Here is a 23,248-nt window from a genome sequence, read left to right as displayed (position 1 = left end):
AATTGAGGCAGAAAAAAAATCTGAAAAATTTCAACACTTTTTCATGAAAAAAATCCTCTCAGAAAAATTGAAATAGAGGGGAATATCTTCAATTTGATAAGGAATATCTACAAAAAATTTCAGCTAACATCAAACTTAGTAGTGAAAGACTGATAGCTTTCTTCCTAAGACTGGGAACAATGGAAAGATGTCTGCTCACAACTTTATTTAGCATAGTAGGAGAAATTCTAGCCAGAGTAATAAAGAAAGAAAAAGAAATAAAAATGCATACAAGTGGAAGGCAAAAAAGTAAAAATTTCACAATTTGGGCATGGCATGGTTGTCTACATAGAAAAATCCCAAAGAATCTACAAAATAAAAACTTAGAACTAATGTATGAATGCAACTAGATAGTAGAATATATAATCAAACCCAAGAGAATTAATCACATTTCCATGTTTCAATAATTAACAGGTAGAAACCGAAATTAAAAATATAATATTAGGGCCAGGAGAAGTGGCTCATTCCTGTAATCCCAGCACTTTGTCAGGCTGAGGCTGGTGGATTATTTAAGGCCAGGAGTTCCAGACCAGCCTGGCCAACATGGTGAAACTCCGTCTCTACTAAAAATCCAAAAATTAGCTGGACAGAAGTGGTGCACTCCTGTAGTCCCAGCTACTCAGGAGACCGAGGCAGCAGAATAGCTTGAGCCTGGTAGGCAGAGGTTGTGGTGAGCCGAGATTGAGCCACTGCACTCCAGTCTGGGTGACAGAGTTCTCAAAAATAAATAAATAATATATATGTGTATCTATATACACATATATATAATATCAGTTATAATTATGCCAAGGGAATTGAAGTACTTAAGTACAAATTTAAAAAATACTTGTATAAGATCTTTATGCTAAAAATTACAAAATGCTAATGAAAGACATCAGAGAAGATGTAGATAAACAAAGAGGCATACCGTATGTGTGGATTGAAAAACTCAACATTGTAAAGGTGTGAATTCTACCCAAATTATATATAGGTTTAATGAAAAGCCTATCAAATGTGGCCATTTTTCATAAAATATTCATGTAAGCTATGATCTTAATTTGAGAAGAATCTTTTGATTGTTTAATGCCTAACAGTCCCAAGTTTTCTATGCTGTGTAGTCATTCCTAACCAAAGGAGGATGAGGGTAAGGGAGTTGATTTCTTCTCTCCTAAAGAAATCTTAAATGTGGATATTAAATTTTTTTGAGGTTAAATCTTTTAATGAGTTTATATTAAATTTATTCGTTGTTCTTAACCACAAAGATTGAAAGCAGTGTTTCGGAGGAAAAGATTCTCTATGGGTCTTTCATGTTTCTGCATCTCTTTCAAGCAGAGGCACTAACTGCCCTCTTTTCTGCATTATCTTTTCAAAGATATTTGTATGGTAAATAACCTTGGAATAAAGACATAGTACTCCCCTTTGCAGCAAATGGTAGATTTGTTACCTCTCCGATATGATAAAAACATTTCTCTCTGAAGAAATTGTTAGGCAGGTTTGCTTGCAGCCAATTATAAAAGACTGTAGTTCCTTAAACATGAGTTTCCTTTTCTTCAACAAAACTCATTGCATATGCAGGCAAGACTTAGCTCTCTTTGCAGAACTTTGTAGAAATTAGGCCTTGGGGAATTCGTGTATGAAAATGGTGACACTGGATACTGCCACTGCTGTGAGTACCAAACTATTCTTTGTCTCTGACCCAGAAACCTCATGACATCTGCCAATATCCATGAAAATGTGGCAGGCCAAATTGTTGGCTTGTAAGTAGGGTAAAATCTCACACCCTTCCTCTTTCTCCTCCCCTCCCCTCAGATGTCTGTAGTTGGAACCAACCACCACATTGTGAAGGCATGTGTGAGCTTAGCTGAATCCCCGATAATAGCCAACACCAATAACCAGATAGATGAACAAATAAATATTCAGAAGAATCCAATGCCAGAGTTTGAGTCTTCCATTTGAAGTTTAGGCAACATGGAGCAGAGACAAGCTTTCCCATGTATAAATTCCTGACCTGCAAAAAACATGAAATAAGTGACTTTTGTTGTTTTAAGTCACTGAATGATATTATGCAACCATAGTGTCTCATGTTATGCAAGCATAGCTATCTTAAAAGGAAAGATATCTTAGTTTTTTAGTCATATCCCTGGCTTTGGCATTTATTAATTCTTTAAGTATTAGTAAGCCAGATAATAAATAAATATATGTGTATATATATAAATAAATTTGTTTATATGCATATATAAATATATGTATATATGTATTTATAAGTATATATAAACATGTATATATGTATTCATAAGTATATATATGTATATGTGTATTCATATTCGTATTTATATATTGTGTTCATATTTATATATTATATTCATATTTATATATGTATATAAGTAATCCATTTAATAATTAAATATGTGTAAATATGCATGTAAATATATATATATTTCTCTTTATCCAGAGTAGGAAAGTGTATAATAGGATTCCTTTGTTACCCATAGTGATTTTACATTATAAATGTGTATTATTCAACAATTATGGGTTTATTCTATGTGCTGGGCCCTGAATCTGTCTATGTGTTAGATAAGACTTTCCTCTACGAAACTTTCTGTTTCAGAGAAACATTAATCTAAATGGAAAGCAACTGCATGTTGCACAGAATCTCTGCTACAATTGTTGAAACAGATAATATTGTTCATTTGTCCTCCAACAATACATTTAATATTCATTTGGCAAAGACTAATTGTATGCCTACTAACCTATTGTATACTAGGTACTCTGTTAAGCACTTGATAAATGAACCATCACACTAGGCTAAAAATTAATGTCATGCCACAGCCATTAATGCTCAAATGATGCCTCAAACTGAACCCATTAAACCAAGAAAAAATTCTGTTGCAAAAATGTCTGTAAAAATTTGAAAATATCAACAAATTAATCTATTTGATTCTGCAGGCAGGTACTAAACTTTCATGTATTCAAACTTAATTTTATTACCCTATGATATTGTTATGATTTCGATGTTCTAACTTCCATATTTTATGTGTATGTATATATGTGTATATATATGTGTGTGTGTATAAAATCTCTAGAGTCAGAAACATGAAATTGAGTATTAAGGGCTCTCCAGACCAAGATAAATAATTATATTGGCAAATTGAGCCTTCTCTGAAGGATTGTATCCAAATGAATTTTGACTAGTCTGTTTCAATTTTTGCCTTGCTGAGTTGCTGATATGAAATATATATTTATTATATGAAGCATACCTATGGCAGTTAAATTTAGATAGTGTTATCTGTAACAATTTGTATTGGCTTCCTCCCAAGGCTTTCAATTTGCCATGTATGAGAATAAATGAGAACCATATGAAAGTCAATAAGTTCTTGATAGTACATGACATTCTGTATTCTCTCATCCTTGATTTTAGCAACATTCCAAGGGTTTGGCTTCCATCATTGAGGGTGATAGGCTTCAAAAATATAAAGGTTTTTTTCTTGGCTTCAGATAAGAATCCTAAACTTAACACACGTCCATAAATCACTGGTGTGGAAATCTGTCAGAAAATAGCACAAGAGTACTACTTTTTCCTTGTGGTATTTGGTGTTTCCAAATTAGATTATTTGTTAAATGTTCAAGGGAACATGTTTGCTTGAAGCGTTCACCATATGTCAAGCAAATCTCATGCTATTGAAATGGAGTTCTCAGAAATGAAATCAAGGATAACTGCCTGTTCCTTCATCTACCATGGTAGTAACAATCAAAGGATTCTGCAGAACTATGTCTCTACTAGCAGAATTACTGAATTACAATTGCACATTGAAAAGTGGAAAATAGAGACTGCCCAAGATCTTAATTCTGGAATACTTTTTATTATTGCCTTCAGATTTTATCCTCAAGTTGTAATATTATACTGACAGCTAATAAAACATAATAGTTCAGAACAAGAGATCTGGAGCGATTTTGACTTCAGTTCTTCTGCTTGCTAGCTGTATGACCTTGGGTGATTATTAGCTATTCTAAGTTGCAACCTATAAAGTGGATAACAACATACTTATTTTATTAAGTTCTTGGAAAAATTAAATCAAATAATATATGTTAAGGGCTTTGTACAGAGTAAAAGTTCAATGTACATCAATTATAATTATTCGGAAAAGTTAGTTTATATGTGTGTGTACATATATGTAACATGCACATCAAGCAACTTCTTTTCTTCTATTATTACTATTGCTAGCACCACTTTATTCCTAAGTTAAGTGGAAAATTACCTTTCTTCAAAGAGGAAAGCTGATAGCCCACCTTGTTGGAAAATGCGATTCAATTATTACTATTCTTCATCAACATGTAACTGAGTTTTCCCAGAGAATTTCAGGGTAAGGACTTCTGCAAACCTCCAAACTCTTCATTTTATGGCATATCTAACTCCACCACTTATTTTCCCAAATGGCATCTAGAGCCTGTGTGTCAATAGAATGTGCATCCCAGAAGCCTCATAAGAAGGGTAGCTTTTAGTAGGCATGTTGACGTTATTTGTACATAGTGAGAAAGTAGAAAGGATCAGAAAAGCTTTGGCATTTACCTTGTTAAATTTTTATAGCTAAGCTCTGGTTCAAGGGTCTACTTAAACAACTTAACTGCACTAAGAAAAGTGGGAGCATTGAGACCAATGAAACAAGTCCACAAAATTCTATGAAAATGAACCAGTTCTAGCAGAGATCAGTATATTCAATGATCCAAGATATATAACTAGAACATTAACTAGCTTTATTGAGCTGAAGGAAATTTACGCTTTTTCCTATGGGGAAAAAATAATCAGATACATTGCCATTTATAATGCCATCAAACATTGTTTTAATATATTAATTCAACTCAAAAAAATTTTGTGTTTTTTATATATCAGGAAAATTGCAATAGGTGATGCAACAACAACAATGGTTTGCAAAACACAGTTCAAGGTGTCCTCAGCTAGAAGTAAAGATAGGGCATAAAGAATAGGCAATTTTGGTTAAGATAGTGTGTGTCAGTATTAAGTACAGGGTTCTACTGCTGCACGAGGAAGGGATATAAGAGGACCTGAAGAATGATTAGAGATTGGCTAAGTGATTCTAGACAAAAGATCAAAAAAGTCAAAAGCTATGATGCATTAAGAAAGTGGAATACTCAGAGAACTACAAGTGGGTCAGTAAGTTGTATAGAGTGTAAGGAGGTAGTGGGTTAACCAGAAAATAAGGAGAGAAGCCGGGTTTTATTCAAGATAGGTCTCATGTGCCAATACCAATGAGTAGTCTGTATTTTAGAAATAAAAAGTTGGCAGCTGCAGGGTAAATTCAGTGTGTGTGTGTGTGTGTGTGTGTATGTTCATAAATAAGTGGGTTATAATTTAAATATATAGAAATTTTTCCACAAAGACTCAGATTAAGGATTCTCTTGAAAAATCAAGAATTAATATATACACTTACCATGTACCTACAAAAACTTTTAAAAAATTAAAACCTAGTTTCCTTAAACCTTAAAAACAAAGAAAAGGAAAAACCAGGAATTCATACTGGATCGGTGTTGCCTTACACCTGAGAAATTTGCTTTTAGTGGAAGAAAAGGCACTTTTATGGGTCACCACACTCTTCACTTGCTTCACTCATTTATATAACCTGCCAGTTCCCTGAGACATTTACGTTTGCAAGCCTCCTGAGGAGGAACTACAACATTAACTTTGCCGTATTAGTCTGGCTGCATATTCAACCTACTTTTGTAGGTTGAAGATATCAAGACTAGAATCAGGGGCACAATTTAAGAAATTCCGTCTGTAATTCAGAAAAGTAATGAGGATCCAACAGAGATTCTGCTGGGCAGTAGAGAAAAGGGATGAGAGTGAGCGTTTCTAAGGTGGCATTGTTAGGGGATCAGTTAGACACTGAAGAAAAGGTAGAGGGAAGAATGAAGGATAACATTTTAGTTTTCCAAGTGAGTCAACTTGAGAGTCATCTAAGTTTAAGATTTTCAAGAATCGGACACAGAAAGAATTAAACCCGCAAATAATTTTTGCTAGAAATGCCTGGGTAACATTGGAACAGGGTTTAAGAGAAAACACAAGGAACTTTCAGATAGAAATACAGTTCTGACACCTATAAAAGGAAAGAGTGAAGGAAGGAAAATTGAATAGTAAGGAGCTCAGACTGTAGGGTATGCCTGAGCAAGCTTCAGTCAGGATGATTAGAACACAAAATACGCTTGTTAAAGGGATTTACCACTTGTGAAGAAATGGCCTGGCGCTAGTACTTCCACCATACTCAGTCATTGACAGGCATTAACCAAGGTAGAGCATGGCCTGCTAAAAATATGCTGGGGATTTTGAAAATATAGCAGCTCACAGTTGTCAGCTAACTGCTCTCTTGCAAGAAACTCTCTTGAAAGGAAATCTGAGCAGTGTACTCACATAGCTGACAAGTGCCATTAGTAGAGGTATTGGATTTATGTAATAAGAGAAAAGAATTAAAAATGGTTGCCTATAGAGGAAAAGAAATTGGCACAGTTAGCAAGAAACTGATGTTTCTCTGATAAGCTTTTTAGAACAATCTGCCTCTGACATATTATTTATGTTAAAAGGAGTTGTGGCAGAGATTGTGATATAAATTCCAGAAATTTTCCATTTTTATTTAGGCACACTGTCAGACAACTTTCTTTATGTTCTCTTGCAGTTAAGTATGCCAGTGTGGTTGAGTTGTTGCCAGTGGAACCAGAGAAGAAGTGGTATGTACCACTTACAAGCAGAGTTCATAAAATCCCCCCAAATGATCCTCTCCTTCATTTTCCTGGCTGGAAGTAGAGGATTTCAAGGCTCGACAAGATGGAGAAAGTGTAGATTCTTAATTATTGCAAAGAAGGCCACCTGGCAAACACCTACTTTGGATCATTCTGTGTTAAAAAACATATTTTTATTATTTTAAGTTGATAATATTTGAGAACTTAACTATGTAGCTAGCATTAACCTAAGAGGTCTTCCAAGAAAAATATATGTCTATATAGAAAACACATAAATATTTGTAATGTAGATCTTTACATACTTTCAAAGACATCTTTCCATATACATTTTTACCATTGAATTCTTTTTCTTAAAGCTTCAGATTCTCATCCCCAATACTTAGTAACTTATTTTTTTTTATTATTATTTTTTTTTATTATACTTTAAGTTTTAGGGTACATGTGCACATTGTGCAGGTTAGTTACATATGTATACATGTGCCATGCTGGTGCGCTGCACCCACTAAATCGTCATCTAGCATTAGGTATATCTCCCAATGCTATCCCTCCCCCCTCCCCCCTCCCCACCACAGTCCCCAGAGTATGATATTCCCCTTCCTGTGTCCATGTGATCTCATTGTTCAATTCCCACCTATGAGTGAGAATATGCGGTGTTTGGTTTTTCGTTCTTGCGATAGTTTACTGAGAATGATGGTTTCCAATTTCATCCATGTCCCTACAAAGGATATGAACTCATCATTTTTTATGGCTGCATAGTATTCCATGGTGTATATGTGCCACATTTTCTTAATCCAGTCTATCATTGTTGGACATTTGGGTTGGTTCCAAGTCTTTGCTATTGTGAATAATGCTGCAATAAACATACGTGTGCATGTGTCTTTATAGCAGCATGATTTATAGTCATTTGGGTATATACCCAGTAATGGGATGGCTGGGTCAAATGGTACTTCTAGTTCTAGATCCCTGAGGAATCGCCACACTGACTTCCACAATGGTTGAACTAGTTTACAGTCCCACCAACAGTGTAAAAGTGTTCCTATTTCTCCACATCCTCTCCAGCACCTGTTGTTTCCTGACTTTTTAATGATTGCCATTCTAACTGGTGTGAGATGATATCTCATAGTGGTTTTGATTTGCATTTCTCTGATGGCCAGTGATGATGAGCATCTACAAACACCTCTACGCAAATAAACTAGAAAATCTAGAAGAAATGGATACATTCCTCGACACCTACACTCTCCCAAGACTAAACCAGGAAGAAGTTGAATCTCTGAATAGACCAATAACAGGAGCTGAAATTGTGGCAATAATCAATAGTTTACCAACCAAAAAGAGTCCAGGACCAGATGGATTCACAGCCGAATTCTACCAGAGGTACAAGGAGGAACTGGTACCATTCCTTCTGAAACTATTCCAATCAATAGAAAAAGAGGGAATCCTCCCTAACTCATTTTATGAGGCCAGCATCATTCTGATACCAAAGCCTGGCAGAGACACAACCAAAAAAGAGAATTTTAGACCAATATCCTTGATGAACATTGATGCAAAAATCCTCAATAAAATACTGGCAAACCGAATCCAGCAGCACATCAAAAAGCTTATCCACCATGATCAAGTGGGCTTCATCCCTGGGATGCAAGGCTGGTTCAACATACGCAAATCAATAAATGTAATCCAGCATATAAACAGAGCCAAAGACAAAAACCACATGATTATCTCAATAGATGCAGAAAAAGCCTTTGACAAAATTCAACAACCCTTCATGCTAAAAACTCTCAATAAATTAGGTATTGATGGGACATATTTCAAAATAATAAGAGCTATCTATGACAAACCCACAGCCAATATCATACTGAATGGGCAAAAACTGGAAGCATTCCCTTTGAAAACTGGCACAAGACAGGGATGCCCTCTCTCACCGCTCCTATTCAACATAGTGTTGGAAGTTCTGGCCAGGGCAATCAGGCAGGAGAAGGAAATAAAGGGTATTCAATTAGGAAAAGAGGAAGTCAAATTGTCCCTGTTTGCAGACGACATGATTGTTTATCTAGAAAACCCCATCATCTCAGCCCAAAATCTCCTTAAGCTGATAAGCAACTTCAGCAAAGTCTCAGGATACAAAATCAATGTACAAAAATCACAAGCATTCTTATACACCAACAACAGACAAACAGAGAGCCAAATCATGAGTGAACTCCCATTCACAATTGCTTCAAAGAGAATAAAATACCTAGGAATCCAACTTACAAGGGATGTGAAGCACCTCTTCAAGGAGAACTACAAACCACTGCTCAAGGAAATAAAAGAGGATACAAACAAATGGAAGAACATTCCTTGCTCATGGGTAGGAAGAATCAATATCGTGAAAATGGCCATACTGCCCAAGGTAATTTACAGATTCAATGCCATCCCCATCAAGCTTCCAATGACTTTCTTCACAGAATTGGAAAAAACTACTTTAAAGTTCATATGGAACCAAAAGAGAGCCCGCATCGCCAAGTCAATCCTAAGCCAAAAGAACAAAGCTGGAGGCATCACACTACCTGACTTCAAACTATACTACAAGGCTACAGTAACCAAAGCAGCATGGTACTGGTACCAAAACAGAAATATAGATCAATGGAACAGAACAGAGCCCTCAGAAATAACGCCGCTTACCTACAACTATCTGATCTTTGACAAACCTGAGAAAAACAAGCAATGGGGAAAGGATTCCCTATTTAATAAATGGTGCTGGGAAAACTGGCTAGCCATATGTAGAAAGCTGAAACTGGATCCCTTCCTTACACCTTATACAAAAATCAATTCAAGATGGATTAAAGATTTAAACGTTAGACCTAAAACCATAAAAACCCTAGAACAAAACCTGGGCATTACCATTCAGGACATAGGCGTGGGCAAGGACTTCATGTCCAAAACACCAAAAGCAATGGCAACAAAAGCCAAAATTGACAAATGGGATCTAATTAAACTGAAGAGCTTCTGCACAGCAAAAGAAACTACCATCAGAGTGAATAGGCAACCTACAACATGGGAGAAAATTTTTGCAACCTACTCATCTGACAAAGGGCTAATATCCAGAATCTACAGTGAACTCAAACAAATTTACAAGAAAAAAACAAACAACCCCATCAAAAAGTGGGCGAAGGACATGAACAGGCACTTCTCAAAAGAAGACATTTATGCAGCCAAAAATACTTAGTAACTTATTAAAGTTTGGCTTACACTATATATTTGACAAACCCATGACGTTAAGCTGACTCTTCCTTATTCTCTACTTGGACTAATGGTGCCATCATTTCCACAGACACTCAAGACCTAAATTTTTGGTTTGCTTTGATTTCTATCTTTCGAAGAATTCTCAGAACAAATCGGTAAATTTTGTTAATCCTCTTTCTTTTATATATTTTTGTATGCTTTCCATTCTTCACATCTCTATTACCACCATCCTGGGGTCGATGTATAGCTTTGTGCATAGAATACCAAAATAGATTTCTAACATCACATAGTCTATTAGACCTAGTCTCCCCCAAGCGTCTTCTGCAAATTGTCATTGCCACTGTCCCCAGAGCATTGTGGAGATTATAGTAGCTATCACATGATGGGAGGAATACAGAATAGGAAGATTCCAGTTTGAAATATCTATCTACATACTAGGGTGACCTTGGGAAGGTGACTTGGACATTCTGAGCCTGGAGTCCCTTCTCACATAAAAGTAGCTCATCTCCATTCACAGCACTGTTACAAATGATTTAATGAGGTAACTTGTAAATGATGATAGCAAAACAACTGGCTCATGATAATGCATACTATGTGTTTATTGAATGAATAAATATATTATTTACCTCTTCTCTTCCCCTTAACTTAACTAACTAATCTCCTGCTTACAAGGTATTCTCTACTCCACTCAACTTGACCAAATGCTATTTCTCCTTCAAGGCAAACACAAATCAGACCTGTTTTTTTAATCTCTTCCTAACCGCTTCCTTCTCTATGGGAATGTTGATCATTTATTTTATTTTGCATATTTTTGAATTAGCTTTTTTTGATTTTCATATATAATCATTTTCTTTAAGTGGACTGCAATGACAAGGGACCTGTTGTATACAAAGTATCAGGTGTGCTTTAGCATGTGGTTTGCAGTTGTACTTATTTTTTTTTTAATTTTTACTTGCTTTATTGGACCTGGCCAGAATTCCTTTCTTCGTTTGTCATAAACAGTATTCTGACTTTCTGTTGGACATAAATTACTTTTACACCTCTAACCCCTGAGCATCACTTTCATATAACCCCACACACTATCTCCAAGGGCAAGCACAGGAGTCAGTACTTGCCAATCTGAGTGATTCATTCTCCAGCCCAAAATGATAGGGCTTGTGATCCAAGAAAGGCCTCATGATCTCTGTTGGAACTAGAGAGACAGTAATTCTTTCATAGGAGTTGCAATGCAGAATTAGATTAAAGAGAGTAGTATTTTTTACCTTGTAGAAAGGTATAGCTTGCAAATCAACCCAGTTGGAAGAAAAATAGGGCCAAGGGAAGAAGACAAAGAATGAGAGAATTAACCCTGTTGACATTGTTTGAATTCCTGGTTCAATCTGTGTCTGATCTCTTAGCTAGGGAGTTTATCCCCAGATAATTCTGTCACTTATTCTAAACATTTTCTTTTTTAGAAAATTAATCCAATTTATTTGTTTTCTGTTATTTGCAATCAAAAGAGAACTGCCTATTACAGTTGTGTTTATTAACTTTGAAATAATATTTACTGATTATTTTTCTGGCTTATTCATAATGAGATGTAGACCAAAAACATGTGGATTATACAATGTAAATCCCTCCTCACTAATGGAGAATAAAAGCCCAGAAGCATATTTTTTGTGACTTATGTAAATTTCATTATTTTGCTGTTTAAATAAGCACATATTTTTATATATTTTTAAAAAACTTCAAAGACCACTTCTGTATTCCAATCTGTAAAAAATATTTTCATTATGTTTATTATAAAAATATAAATGTTTCCACTACAAATCATTTTACATTAGTAAGAGGCCATCTACATTGTACAACATAAACTGAGTAATATTTTGAAAAGACAAGTTTAAAGTAAACACATATTGCCAATCATATCACATTTATACATGGCTTGATTGATATTTAGCACAGCATAAACTGAGTGAGTTACCAGAAATAAATAATATATGTAAATCAAATTTAAGATACAAAACAGATCATATGGTACATAACATCATGTAGGAGTTGTGGCTTTATGTTTACTGAAAGTCAATGCAGTTCCTGTACAAAGAGATGGCCGTAAGCATTCTAGTACCTCTACTCCATGGTTAAGAATCGTACACTTATGTTTACATATGTACAGGGTAAGAATTGTGTAAAGTAAATTTATGAGAGGTCAAGGAGAAAAATATTAATAAAATGAAGAACAGTATATGGTGTATACAACCTCTACTTTCAGATGGAAACCACAGCCAAAATAAGTGAAATAGATTCAACAATCCTCAACTTCTATTAGTTTATGAAATGCATGGGTTTTGTTGAGTATGCTCAGAATAGTACCTAAAAAAGAAAATAGTAGTCTGGGAAAAAATTAGATTGAAACCACATTCAGATCTCATTCTAACATTCCAAACACAAAATACTTGATTTAAAAAAAAAATGTTTTCTAGCTGCTGATAGCAGGTATAAGTGAAATTTGTGATTAATTTTATAATCACAAGTGTATTTCTAAAAATTTCATGCTCTTATATATCCAATACAGAATTCTAGTAGCCTGATTTGACTAAGGAATATTGCCAAGATTTGAGAAACAATCATATCCGAAGGAGCACAATCTAAGTCTTATTACACTAAATCTACAACAGATTAGCACTTGTGAATTTTGATTTGTGATTGTAAGCTGTGTTTCATTAGCGTTCCATTTTGCATAAGAACATTAAGTTTGCAGCATTGTTTTATCCATTCTAGTGACATATGCATTTCTTATACTCAAGATCATATCAGCATTAGAAAGAGTATCGATAGAGCTAAAATGTTGCTTCAGAATATATTACTAGCTAGATATCCACCAGGTACATCTTTTCAAAATTACTGAGCAAGCTCATAGTTAGCCTTTATGTAATAGTAAGTCTAAATCCCTGTGATGAGAAATTTCTCTCCTGTCTACACATTTTGAGGCGTTTGCTAGATGACCAACTATTCTGAAAATGTTATGTCCAGTAAATTCAAAGAAGTTCAATCCTTCTAAGTTACACACCAAAACTGCACCATGTGCATTGAAGTGGAAGACTCTTAAAGATAATAATACCTGGTACTAATGATCACAATGTTTAATTAATTCACCTAAACACCAGTGATACAGAGGAGTAGTTCTGTTATCATCATTCTCTATAAACAGCTCAGCAAGTTTCAGCAACAATAGTAAGTGACTTTTCAAAGCCAGTGAGCCAGTAATTTTTTTTTTTTTTTTTTTACTCATGCATTGGCCTATAGGCTGTGTTGTCAATTAGTGCAGCATTCTATATAAGATTCCACTTCTCTCCAGTGGAGCTATTCTCGGAAGCTCTAACACGGCTCCTTCACTAAAGGAGGGAGTTGATAGTCTCTAAGCACCAGAGCAGGAAAGGTATGTTATCTGGTTGAAAATCCATTGCATACAAGCTGGTATATTACACTAAGTTGTGAGCATACAGTTTATAATAAACGGAGAGGCAACAATGATTGGGATAACAGATTTGAGAGATTTGGTTAGTGTATGAACAGGAAAAGGATTTCATTTTTTAAAAATATATGTAAGTGGATGGTTCAAAAAATCTGAAAGAAACCCATTATTATCTGTGTCTAGTTAAATTGCTGACAATTTGAGAGAGCATTTGGCACTTGGCTGTAACAAATCCATATTAAATCATCAAGGCATAAATAGAAAACAATAAAAACAATTCAAAAGAAAATAAATATGTACTTTTTTCAAAAATTAAGACATTTCTTTACATGATATACTTAAGGAAGCTAACAATTTAAAAATGTGTAGTACTTAAAACAACTACAAACTTCATCTCTATATGCTTTAAACAGATAAAAGAGAATAATGCAGTGATAAGGTAGTAAATATGGCCAGATAGTTTGAGGTATAAATTCCTCTGTGTTGCTTGCTTTAAAAGAAACAAAATACCTGTTACAGATTTCCTCTGTATATAAAAATATTACAAGTTTTTTCTTTTGTGGCTCTACCTAAACAAAGCCACCATGTCCATTTTGTTATTTCACTTGTTTTGATTTTATGATAGTCAGTTTATGATCAATGGCTATATGCTAGTTCTTCACCATTTTACGCTGAAGAATTAAATTTAATCCATTAACTAATATTTAAAAAAGCAATTACAAAAAAATACCCCACCCACCCATCCAATAAATGATAGGGGAAAATAAAGAGTTTTTCAATTCCATTTTAAGGCATTTGTACTCATATTTGAGTGTCTTATTGGACTTGGAACTTCCACCAGTATCTCCAGAATTATTGTCTGTCTGCAGGATGATGCTACGGCTTCCACAGCCACCACTTCCGTCCAGAAGCAGTGCTTTACACAGGAACTGGGCCATTCTTTGATTGCGTTTCTAGAGCTTTAATGCTACTGATGATCTTATTCTGTGGCCCAACCACGGTGACACCAACCTTTTTCATGTCACTGTAAAAAAAGAAAACAATATAAGAATCGGTTTCCTCGATAGTGTATAAGCAGGAGATTTTCAATTAGCACAATTTGCACAATGATATATTCTAGTACTGTGGACTTAATTGTCTGATATTTGCATCATCTGTGTTATGTCCCGACCGTTCCACCATCTTGTAGAAGGCTATATAGATGGTGTAGTGGGTTGAATAGAGTTTCCCCAAAATCTCTGTCAATCCCAAACCTCACAATGCGATTTTATTTGGATAGAGGGTCACTGCAGATGTAACTAATACACCGATTGGGAAAATATCTTACTGGATTAGGGTGGTACATAAATCCAGTGACAGTTTCCTTTTAAGAGAATAGGATACACAGAGAAGAAGGCGATGTACAAATGGAGTCAGAGATTGGAGTTATGTTGCCACAATCCAGAGAACACCAGGATCCACCAGAAACTAGAAGAGACGAGGAAGAATTCACCCCTAGAGACTGGAGCAATTGTGGTACTGCCAACATCTTGATTTCAGACTTCTGCCGCCAGAATTCTAAGAAAAAAACTTCTGTTGTTTAAGCCAATAAATTTGTGGTAACTTCTTGTGGCAGCCTTAGGAAACTAATATCAATGATCACACATTCTTTGTGGGGTTTTATCTCTTTCCCTTGAATCTGGGGACTGCTTCAGCTAACAGAGTACGCCAGAATTGACATTGTATCACTTTCTTCATTCAGGTCTTAGGAAACTGCCAGCCTCTACTTATTGCTTGAGATATCCTCTCTGGGGGCTCTAGAGCTGCCATATAAAAAGTCTGACTACCTGATACTATTTCACAGGAGAGGCCATATGTAAGCACCTTGGCCTACAATCCCAGGTGAGACCAGCTGTACAGCTAACTGTACCAAGGCAGACGTCGAAATGAAAGCATCTCCAGCCCTCCACATCAGATCAGTCCATTTGGCAGCTGTAAGCTTCTGTCAACATCAACCTCAGAGCACAAAGAATCACCCACCTGAGCTCTGCCCTCATTTATAACCCACAACACTATGATGTATAATAAACCTCTTGCTGTTTTAGCCTTTAAGTTTTCGGGGAGGCTGCTGTGCAGCCATAGATAACTGGAATAATCTCATTAAAGTACACAGTTCTTTCAAAGTAGAAAAACAATGACAAAGACATATCTCTTTTATTAAATATATAATAATTTAAAGTCAGAAAGTAGGCATTAAAATAAAGATTATAAAAACATAAGGAATTTCATTTAGGTAAAAAAGACAGCTAATGTGCAAATGGTTAATTATATATTCTTGTTTCAAGTAATTAGTTCATATATTCATGTCTTTCAGGACTGAGAGATGCTCAAACATCCCCCTCTAATGAAATCTTCCCCAACCTTCCTATTTAATATTTTAAAACTTTTCTGTACTTGTATCTGCACTTTCTGTTTTCTTTTCTTGTTTCATTTTCTTCCAAAGCATTTATTACCATCTGACATATTGACTTTCTTTCTGATTTATTTTCTTTATTCCCTATCTTACTCCACAAGAAGGTAAATTCCATGTGAACTGGGATTCTTTTTTTTTTTCTCGTACTCTGTTTATCAACAGCAACCTAAACAATGGCTGCCAGTTAGTGGGCTCAATACAAATTTGCTAAAGAAAGAAACATACAAAATATATTTTTCTGGGTAAAGATGACCAGGGCGTAAAGTATCATTTGTCAAGGAGAGCCAGGAAAATTGAGAATGGCAAGGAAAAAAGAACACGTGTGAACACACCACACACAGACACAGACACACACACACACAGAAGGGCTTCCTTTATACTGAGCATAAAGAAAGAAAAAATTGGGAATTCAACTACATAGAAATGGATTAATCGATTTCTTAAGAAATGGGTTCCTAGGCAATAAAGGTGTTCAAGAAAACAATAGGTAACCATTTGAGAAGAAATGTAGTTGTTATTTAAGCATTAGGGCATTAAATTAACCGAGACTCTACCGAATTCCTACCATCTGGGCTGAGAAGGTTCCTGATGACCTTCAGGTTCCCTCCCTGCTGACTGTCAAAGGGCTGATAAATCCTCTATGGAGAGCTTGTGCCTTGCCTTAGGCCCTATCTAATCATACGCTTTCTCAGGAAGGCTAGTGGGGATGTATGGGAATGTGAGGCTTGCCACGCTTAGTGTACTGCGGATGATGGAAGCCTTCACTTGGAGTAATGTATGCTACTTCTGTTGATCCCTGCCTTTGAGAATGTGCGTTACAGGATTTCGATAAACATACCATGAATCTACCTTTAAAACAAAGAATAAACATTTCTCCACTTATCCCCAAACGACAGCAAAGTCAGTTTTTGAGTCTAGAGCCAGAAAACAGGACAGATACAAGTATGGGTATGCAAATCAATAGATTCTCACTCTTTCTTTTTTCTTTCATCTTCTTCCAATACCATATCCTATGTTTTATGACTAGATGATTTTTTGTCCTTTGTCTCTTCCCTTTCCCCTTCTTAAAATAATAGTCATGGAATGTAATCCCAGCACTTTGGGAGGCCGAGGCGGGTGAATCACGAGGTCAGGAGAGCAAGACCATCCTGACTAACGCGGTGATACCCCGTCTCTACTAAAAATACAAAAAAATTAGCGGGGCGTGGTGGCGGGCGCCTGTAGTCCCAGCTACTCCGGAGGCTGAGGCAGGAGAATGGCGTGAACCCAGGAGGCGGAGCTTGCAGTGAGCCGAGATCGCGCCACTGCACTCCAGCCTGGGCGACAGAGCGAGAATCCGCCTCAAAAACATAAATAAATAAATAAATAAATAAATAAATAAATAAATAAATAAAAATAATAATAGTCATGGAAAGTAAATATATATATTTATATTATATGAGTAAATATATATATATAAAATATTTATATATTCCAATGCAGTAATTGCCTGAGCTCTTTGAGAAATTTAAGCATAGTTACTGAGTACTGCTTGCTATGATGTTTGGCCCTGATCTTCCTTCTGAACTGAAGCACTCATCCCCAAGTGGCTAGAAAAAAAAATGTGATGCTGAGTTCACAGACCGATTTGAGACATTCCTCATCACTTCTTCATAGCTGCACCTCCTGAGTGTATTCCTCAAGAAATGTTCTGCAAAAAACTGTTTTACATTCTGTATCTGTGAACCCAATATAAGCAAACATATATATATAATATGCTTATATATATACATGTTTATATATATACATGTTTATATATGTTATCTACAATATATTAACATTATATATAATATATAATATATAATATATATTTTTATATATTTATATAAATATACTACATATAAATGTTTTATATACAATTTTTTTACTTAATGCAAATGATTATATTGGACTTTTGAAAAGAGAATTAAAGTAATTATCCATTTGGGTTATTCCTTAGCTAGGGCTTTTAAACACCCTCTAGTCTCTCTATTCTTGCCTGAATATCTTCTGTCCACTACTCTGCCATGTCCAAAATAATTTGGAACCCCCAGTTGCTGCTGTCTCCATAACACTCTGTGTGCTCATTTCATTTTGACTGTCCTGTTCAGAAGAGTGGTGGAAAAGTTCAAGACTAAAGAGCAGCTCCAGACTGAGACCAGAGGTTAAAGTGTTATCTGGTACTTCAAAGGCAAAGGGATAGGTGATGACACTTTGAAAATGGCATCCAAGGGTGCAGGATAATGACATGTGGCAATGAATCTGCTTAATATTCATTCCACACACTTAATTCTCTTTCTAGTTCCACAGTCACAGCCACTCTAACCTTTCGCTTTCTCCCTTTCTCACTTTAACCTTCCTAAATCCATCTTAGGTTATGAAATAATGTCTTGAAATATGTATTTATTAAACAAAATCGCATGTGTTCTGGGCTTTGTTAAAAAATGAGATAACTTGAGTAGCTTGCATGTCAATGAAATCTCTAAACTAACGAAAATAAATTAATATGCATTTGAATGTGAAATTTTATTGATCTTTTCCTATACTTTGACAGCCTGAATAGGAATAAAGATATCTTTTTCTATTCTAGGAGGATCTCCACAGTTATTTGGTCAAGCAAATCATTTCTGAATTGAGTCTGGATGGCACAAAGAAAATACAGACTGAAAGCAATCAAATTCAAACAATAAGCCAGGAACCTGAAAGAAAGCTAAAATATCTAGCTCAATATTTTACAGCATTTATGCTGAAAATGTTGCCTCATTATATTTACCCAAATTATTAGTATATTAAAGACTTTTAATAAATTCTCTTTTTGTAATATAAATTAGGAGCATGAGGTGCATGACACTATGAAGACTCAAGGAAAAAAGCAGCTCCTTTCAAGAAGGAGTGTTAGGGCAAAGGTGTTAATCCTATATTGTCCCTGAATTGAGGAGAAAGGACAGAAGAAGGAATATTGTGGGGAGTGCAATATGGACATATCCATACCACCTGACTCAGTGTGCAGGACAAACCTGAAAAAGCTGTCTTTCAGGAAAAGTCAGCTTTCATCTTGAATGTATATTCACAGGTTGTTAAAATAATAATAACAATTAAGTAAAAATATTCCAACCAGCCAAAAAGAGTTTGACGTCCAACATGGTATTGCTGACATAAGTAACGTCGCTAACTTGGAAAGTATGACAAATGCTGTCATTCACTTTTTTAAAGCAAATAGCTTTCTTATCACATTCGTAGCTTATAATGGCTGACAATATTTGAATTGCAAACTAGCAGTTAATCTTATCAACAGTGTTCTGCCTCATACATTTCAATATAGTGTTTCAATATCTAAAAGTTTTGAGTGTTGATATTTTATTGAGAGTAAACATTTGCATAACTTTGCCTTTGAAAATCTGGCAATGATGTGGACATGTTCAACTTTGTGTTTGCTTTTCACTATGCTTCTGTGCTCTACAGCAGGTGTTTTGTATATCATAACCCTAACTGTTTATATTACTAAAATAAGAATTTATAAAAATATTTAAACACATGACTATATCCTGAGACTGTATCTGATCAAAATAAGTACCACAGAAACCCAAGTGTACTGTCGATTGGGTCAGAAGTCTATTCAATAAACACCACATTCCACTTTGAACAGGAATGCTGGTGCATGTTAAATTGACTAGGGTAAGTTTATTATTTTAGAACAAGTCCTCTTCTTCAATAATCGCAAACTGTTCCTGTAATTCCTTCTTTGGCTTTATGTCTTTCTGATTGTAATGTTACACCATAAATTATAAACTTATTTATTTGTTTGTTGGGCACTTATATCTATTAATTACATGGCATGTTCTTTTCTGGCATCTAATCTGTTATTTTTCACAGTGATGTTGAATGATTGACAGGGTGGCAATGAAAGTCTTTATATATTCAACAATATTTAAATATTTAAATATTAGTGGGAGATGATAATACTTAAAGAAACTTGGGGGACTAAAGGGTTTATTTAATTTAACAAAGATCAAAGAAAGACTGACACAAAGATGAACAGTTTCCCAATAGACCATGCAAGCGACAACATTCTGGACAACTTTTGGTGTATCTATCCAGTATACACTTCTTTCTTTGGGACAGTTCTCCATCTTATCTTCAGGAAAAGGCCCCTAGAGCCAAGTTCATACTACCTCATTCTACTTCTTTTGAAGATAAATGACTAGATACTAGTAAACATATGACTTTGGAGGTGCCAATGTACAAGTGGGACTGAGCCAGTCCTACTTTCTCTCCTGGTAACTTAGAATTAAGGGAGTTGGACCCTGGTCAGTTGAATGGCACTATAAGGCTATATGACCAAGAGTTTAGAAAGCCAGTTTTTAGCTATGCGCATGGGAATCCAGAAAATGTCACTGTGCAGAAAAAGAAAAAATTATGTAGTCACATTAGGAAGTGAAGTAAATTGGTTCTCAATCACAGTGAGATGAAGAATGTGACTTCCAACTCTTAATTTATCAATTCCCAAACACTCTACTTTGTGAATAAGAACCAAATTTTTGACTATTCACTGGATTCACTTGATTCTTTATATACCCCCTTTCCTTGAGTCCATGTGTTTCTCATATCAAAAGATTCCTGTTACCAAAAGATGATTGTCCACAAAATACAGCATATTGTACTTGATTATTATTGGCTTTTAACACATAAAGCTATCAATTAATATTAATATTATGACGCATATTTTTTCTTTCTCATCTGGCAATAAGCCTTTTGAGGAAAACCCAAAAATTCTATCTTAAAACTAATTATAACTTCATTTTCTAGCATGATATCCTTTACAGAGTAGACAATGATGAATACATGATGTTATGTTTATTTAGCAACTATGAAAACCAGTTTTAGACTTTAATATGTTTCCTTGTATACCACATTATCTACTTGGCTCTCAATTTTCCTGATTCACAGATGTTAAGCTTTAGTAAAAATAACAGAAAAATCACAAAATGCAGAAATATAATAATCATCAATCTATGTCTGCTTATGTTTTAAATTAGGGGCTTGAGTCTGCAGTGTGGTTATGGGTGTGAATCTGTTGGTTGATCTGAAGGTCATATCTAAAGACACCGATCCTGGGCCCTATCTTGAGAGAGGAAGACACATCAATATGTATCAATCCAGAAGCTGTGGGCCACAAGGAGACCCAGGGCCCTGATTAGCAGTTCCAGGAGGTAGTCAGTACCTCAGATCTACCACTAATATTTGTAACATGTCAAGCCAAGATGTTAATATTCAGCAGAAAGTTCAAAAGAATCCTTCATTCTTCTTAATGAATTTTTTTTTCTTACTCTGTGGAAATCTTGGCTATTGTGTCACAAGAACTATACTCCACGCCTGTGAAGATTTCCTTGCAGTGTGCTGTCCGGACACCATTAAGCCAGTCACCTGTTGTGCGGAAGGTAGTGATATCCACATTGCTTTGGTCCAGAAGAAGGTTTGATGGCCTGCAAGAAAAGAAAACACCAAAGGGAGACAGATCAGGAGTCAGCAGAGTTGCTGTGTGTCAAAATTTGACACTAACATCGGCAGGAACTTCCAGACTTCATATGGTGTTCCTGTTCATTTGTGGAATTTATCTGCTATGAAAGCTTCATCTGTTCAAGCTGGCAGCTTGGAGGAACGCCGTGTAATCATCTTGTCTAAGTTCTCCCCTTCTCCATCCACAAGTGCTTTTTAAATCACTGAAAATTTGCCAGTGAAAGACATAAATATATCCATACATATTTTATTATCATTGAATTTAATCACTAGCAAAAATGGTAGTAATTTAGGATACAGTTACAGTAGTCAGGATACACTGAATTCTTTGCTGTGTGCTTTGATGATGGATTCAGTTTCAATATTTTAAGTATTTCCCACTGGATGTTTGTTTGTTTGACATTGCACAGGTTGCTGTCTAAAGAATGGCTTGAACAATCTAGGCTATACTTACAGCAGGACATAAACTCAATACAGAGTTAAATAATGCTGCATGTCATTAAAAATAAAAAATAATAGAAAAAAGTAGATGACTGATAAGAAAAAACATTCTTGCATACTTGATACCAAATGAAGTTCATGATACATATATGCAACACATTATTCATGATATATACATTATATATGTAATGTGTTTATATACACATGATATATACATAATATTTTATATATATACACACACACACACACACACAGAGACTCAGAGAGGGATTGTAATTGTGATTTATATTGCACAATACAATCAGCTTTAAGAAAAAGGGCCGGGTGCAGTGGCTCACTCCTGTAATCCCAGCACTTTGGGAGGTTGAGGCCGGCGGGTCACCTGAGGTCAGGAGTTCGAGACCAACCTCACCAACATGGAGAAACTCCATCTCTACTAAAAATACCAAATTAGCCATGGTAGCACATGCCTGTAATCCCAGCTACTCGGGACGCTGAAGCAGGAGAATCGCTTGAACCTGGGAGGCGAAGGTTGTGGTGAGCTGAGATCATGCCATTGCACTCCAGCCTGGGCAACAGGAGCGAAACTCCGTCTCAAAAAGAAAGAGAGAAAGAAAAAGGACTTCCTTCTAGGATTTTTTTTATATAAATACAGGCCTAAACATCTATCTATAACCACCTGCAAGACCTGGTAAATCAATGGAACAGAAGAGGCATAAAGGAAATGAATGAGACAATGTTTGCCTCCCTGAAGAGGCAAAAGAAGCAGCCTGTTGGTGAAAGGTCTTTGGTGTGTTTTTTTTTTTCTTCAGCTCTTAGTGGCCTCTTTAATTGTCCTTTGACTTACAAGACTGGAGCCAGTCACTAGGTGAACAATATATTGACTTCTCTCTTCTTTTCTCCTAAGGAAGGGAGCTTGGGCACAAGGTAGTTATAAAAGCCTTTAGTTTTGAATGAATAATAACAATGACAGAAATAAGTTTTTAAGGCCCTTGTTTTCATATTATATCAAACGTTCATGTGCACTCAATGTGGCAGGCATCATGCTAAGAATATTACACAGACATGAAGGACCTTAATCTTTACAGTACCTGTTAGGCACTGATGCTATCCTCTGAGATAGATAAAGAAGCTGAAACTAAATCACATTAAGTTATGAATCTAAGTTTCCTCAGGCAAAAGAGGCAGAGCTGGCCTTTAGACCCACATTATTCTATACCACAGTCCACATTCTTGACTGGTACACTGTGCCATTTAGGTAAAACTTTGTTCATACTGAATTTCCCCTGTTTTTTCTTAAACGATTTATGATTCCATCATGTGGTATATTCGATGTTTATATGCCCTGAAGTTTAGTGCACAGATACTGGAACCGTAAGGCC

General features: G+C 35.6%; 1 protein-coding gene across 6 annotated transcripts in view; it reads right to left on the bottom strand.

Moving 5' to 3' along the window:
- Positions 1 to 11,737: 11,737 nt before the first annotated feature.
- The window catches only part of EPHA3 (EPH receptor A3), a 368,318-nt gene continuing 356,807 nt past the window's right edge, over positions 11,738 to 23,248 (bottom strand). For 2 of the 6 annotated variants that reach the window (XM_055110167.2, XM_055110168.2), the window contains exons 16-18: positions 22,337 to 22,459; positions 21,236 to 21,391; positions 11,738 to 14,462 (exon numbers count right to left, since the gene is read on the bottom strand). In XM_055110167.2, coding sequence (XP_054966142.1) covers positions 14,357 to 14,462; positions 21,236 to 21,391; positions 22,337 to 22,459 — 385 coding nt within the window. In that variant the 3' untranslated portion in view covers positions 11,738 to 14,356. The remainder of the gene's footprint in view (positions 14,463 to 21,235; positions 21,392 to 22,336; positions 22,460 to 23,248) is intronic. The other 4 variants (XM_003831520.5, XM_008956865.4, XM_055110170.2 and 1 more) reach the window with 3 other exon arrangements.

The sequence above is a fragment of the Pan paniscus genome, chromosome 2 (assembly GCF_029289425.2).
Source record: "Pan paniscus chromosome 2, NHGRI_mPanPan1-v2.0_pri, whole genome shotgun sequence".
In the NCBI taxonomy this organism is placed as follows: Eukaryota; Metazoa; Chordata; class Mammalia; order Primates; family Hominidae; genus Pan; species Pan paniscus.
Note: the sequence above shows the minus strand (reverse complement) of the source record. Positions and strands in the feature narration are given on the sequence as shown.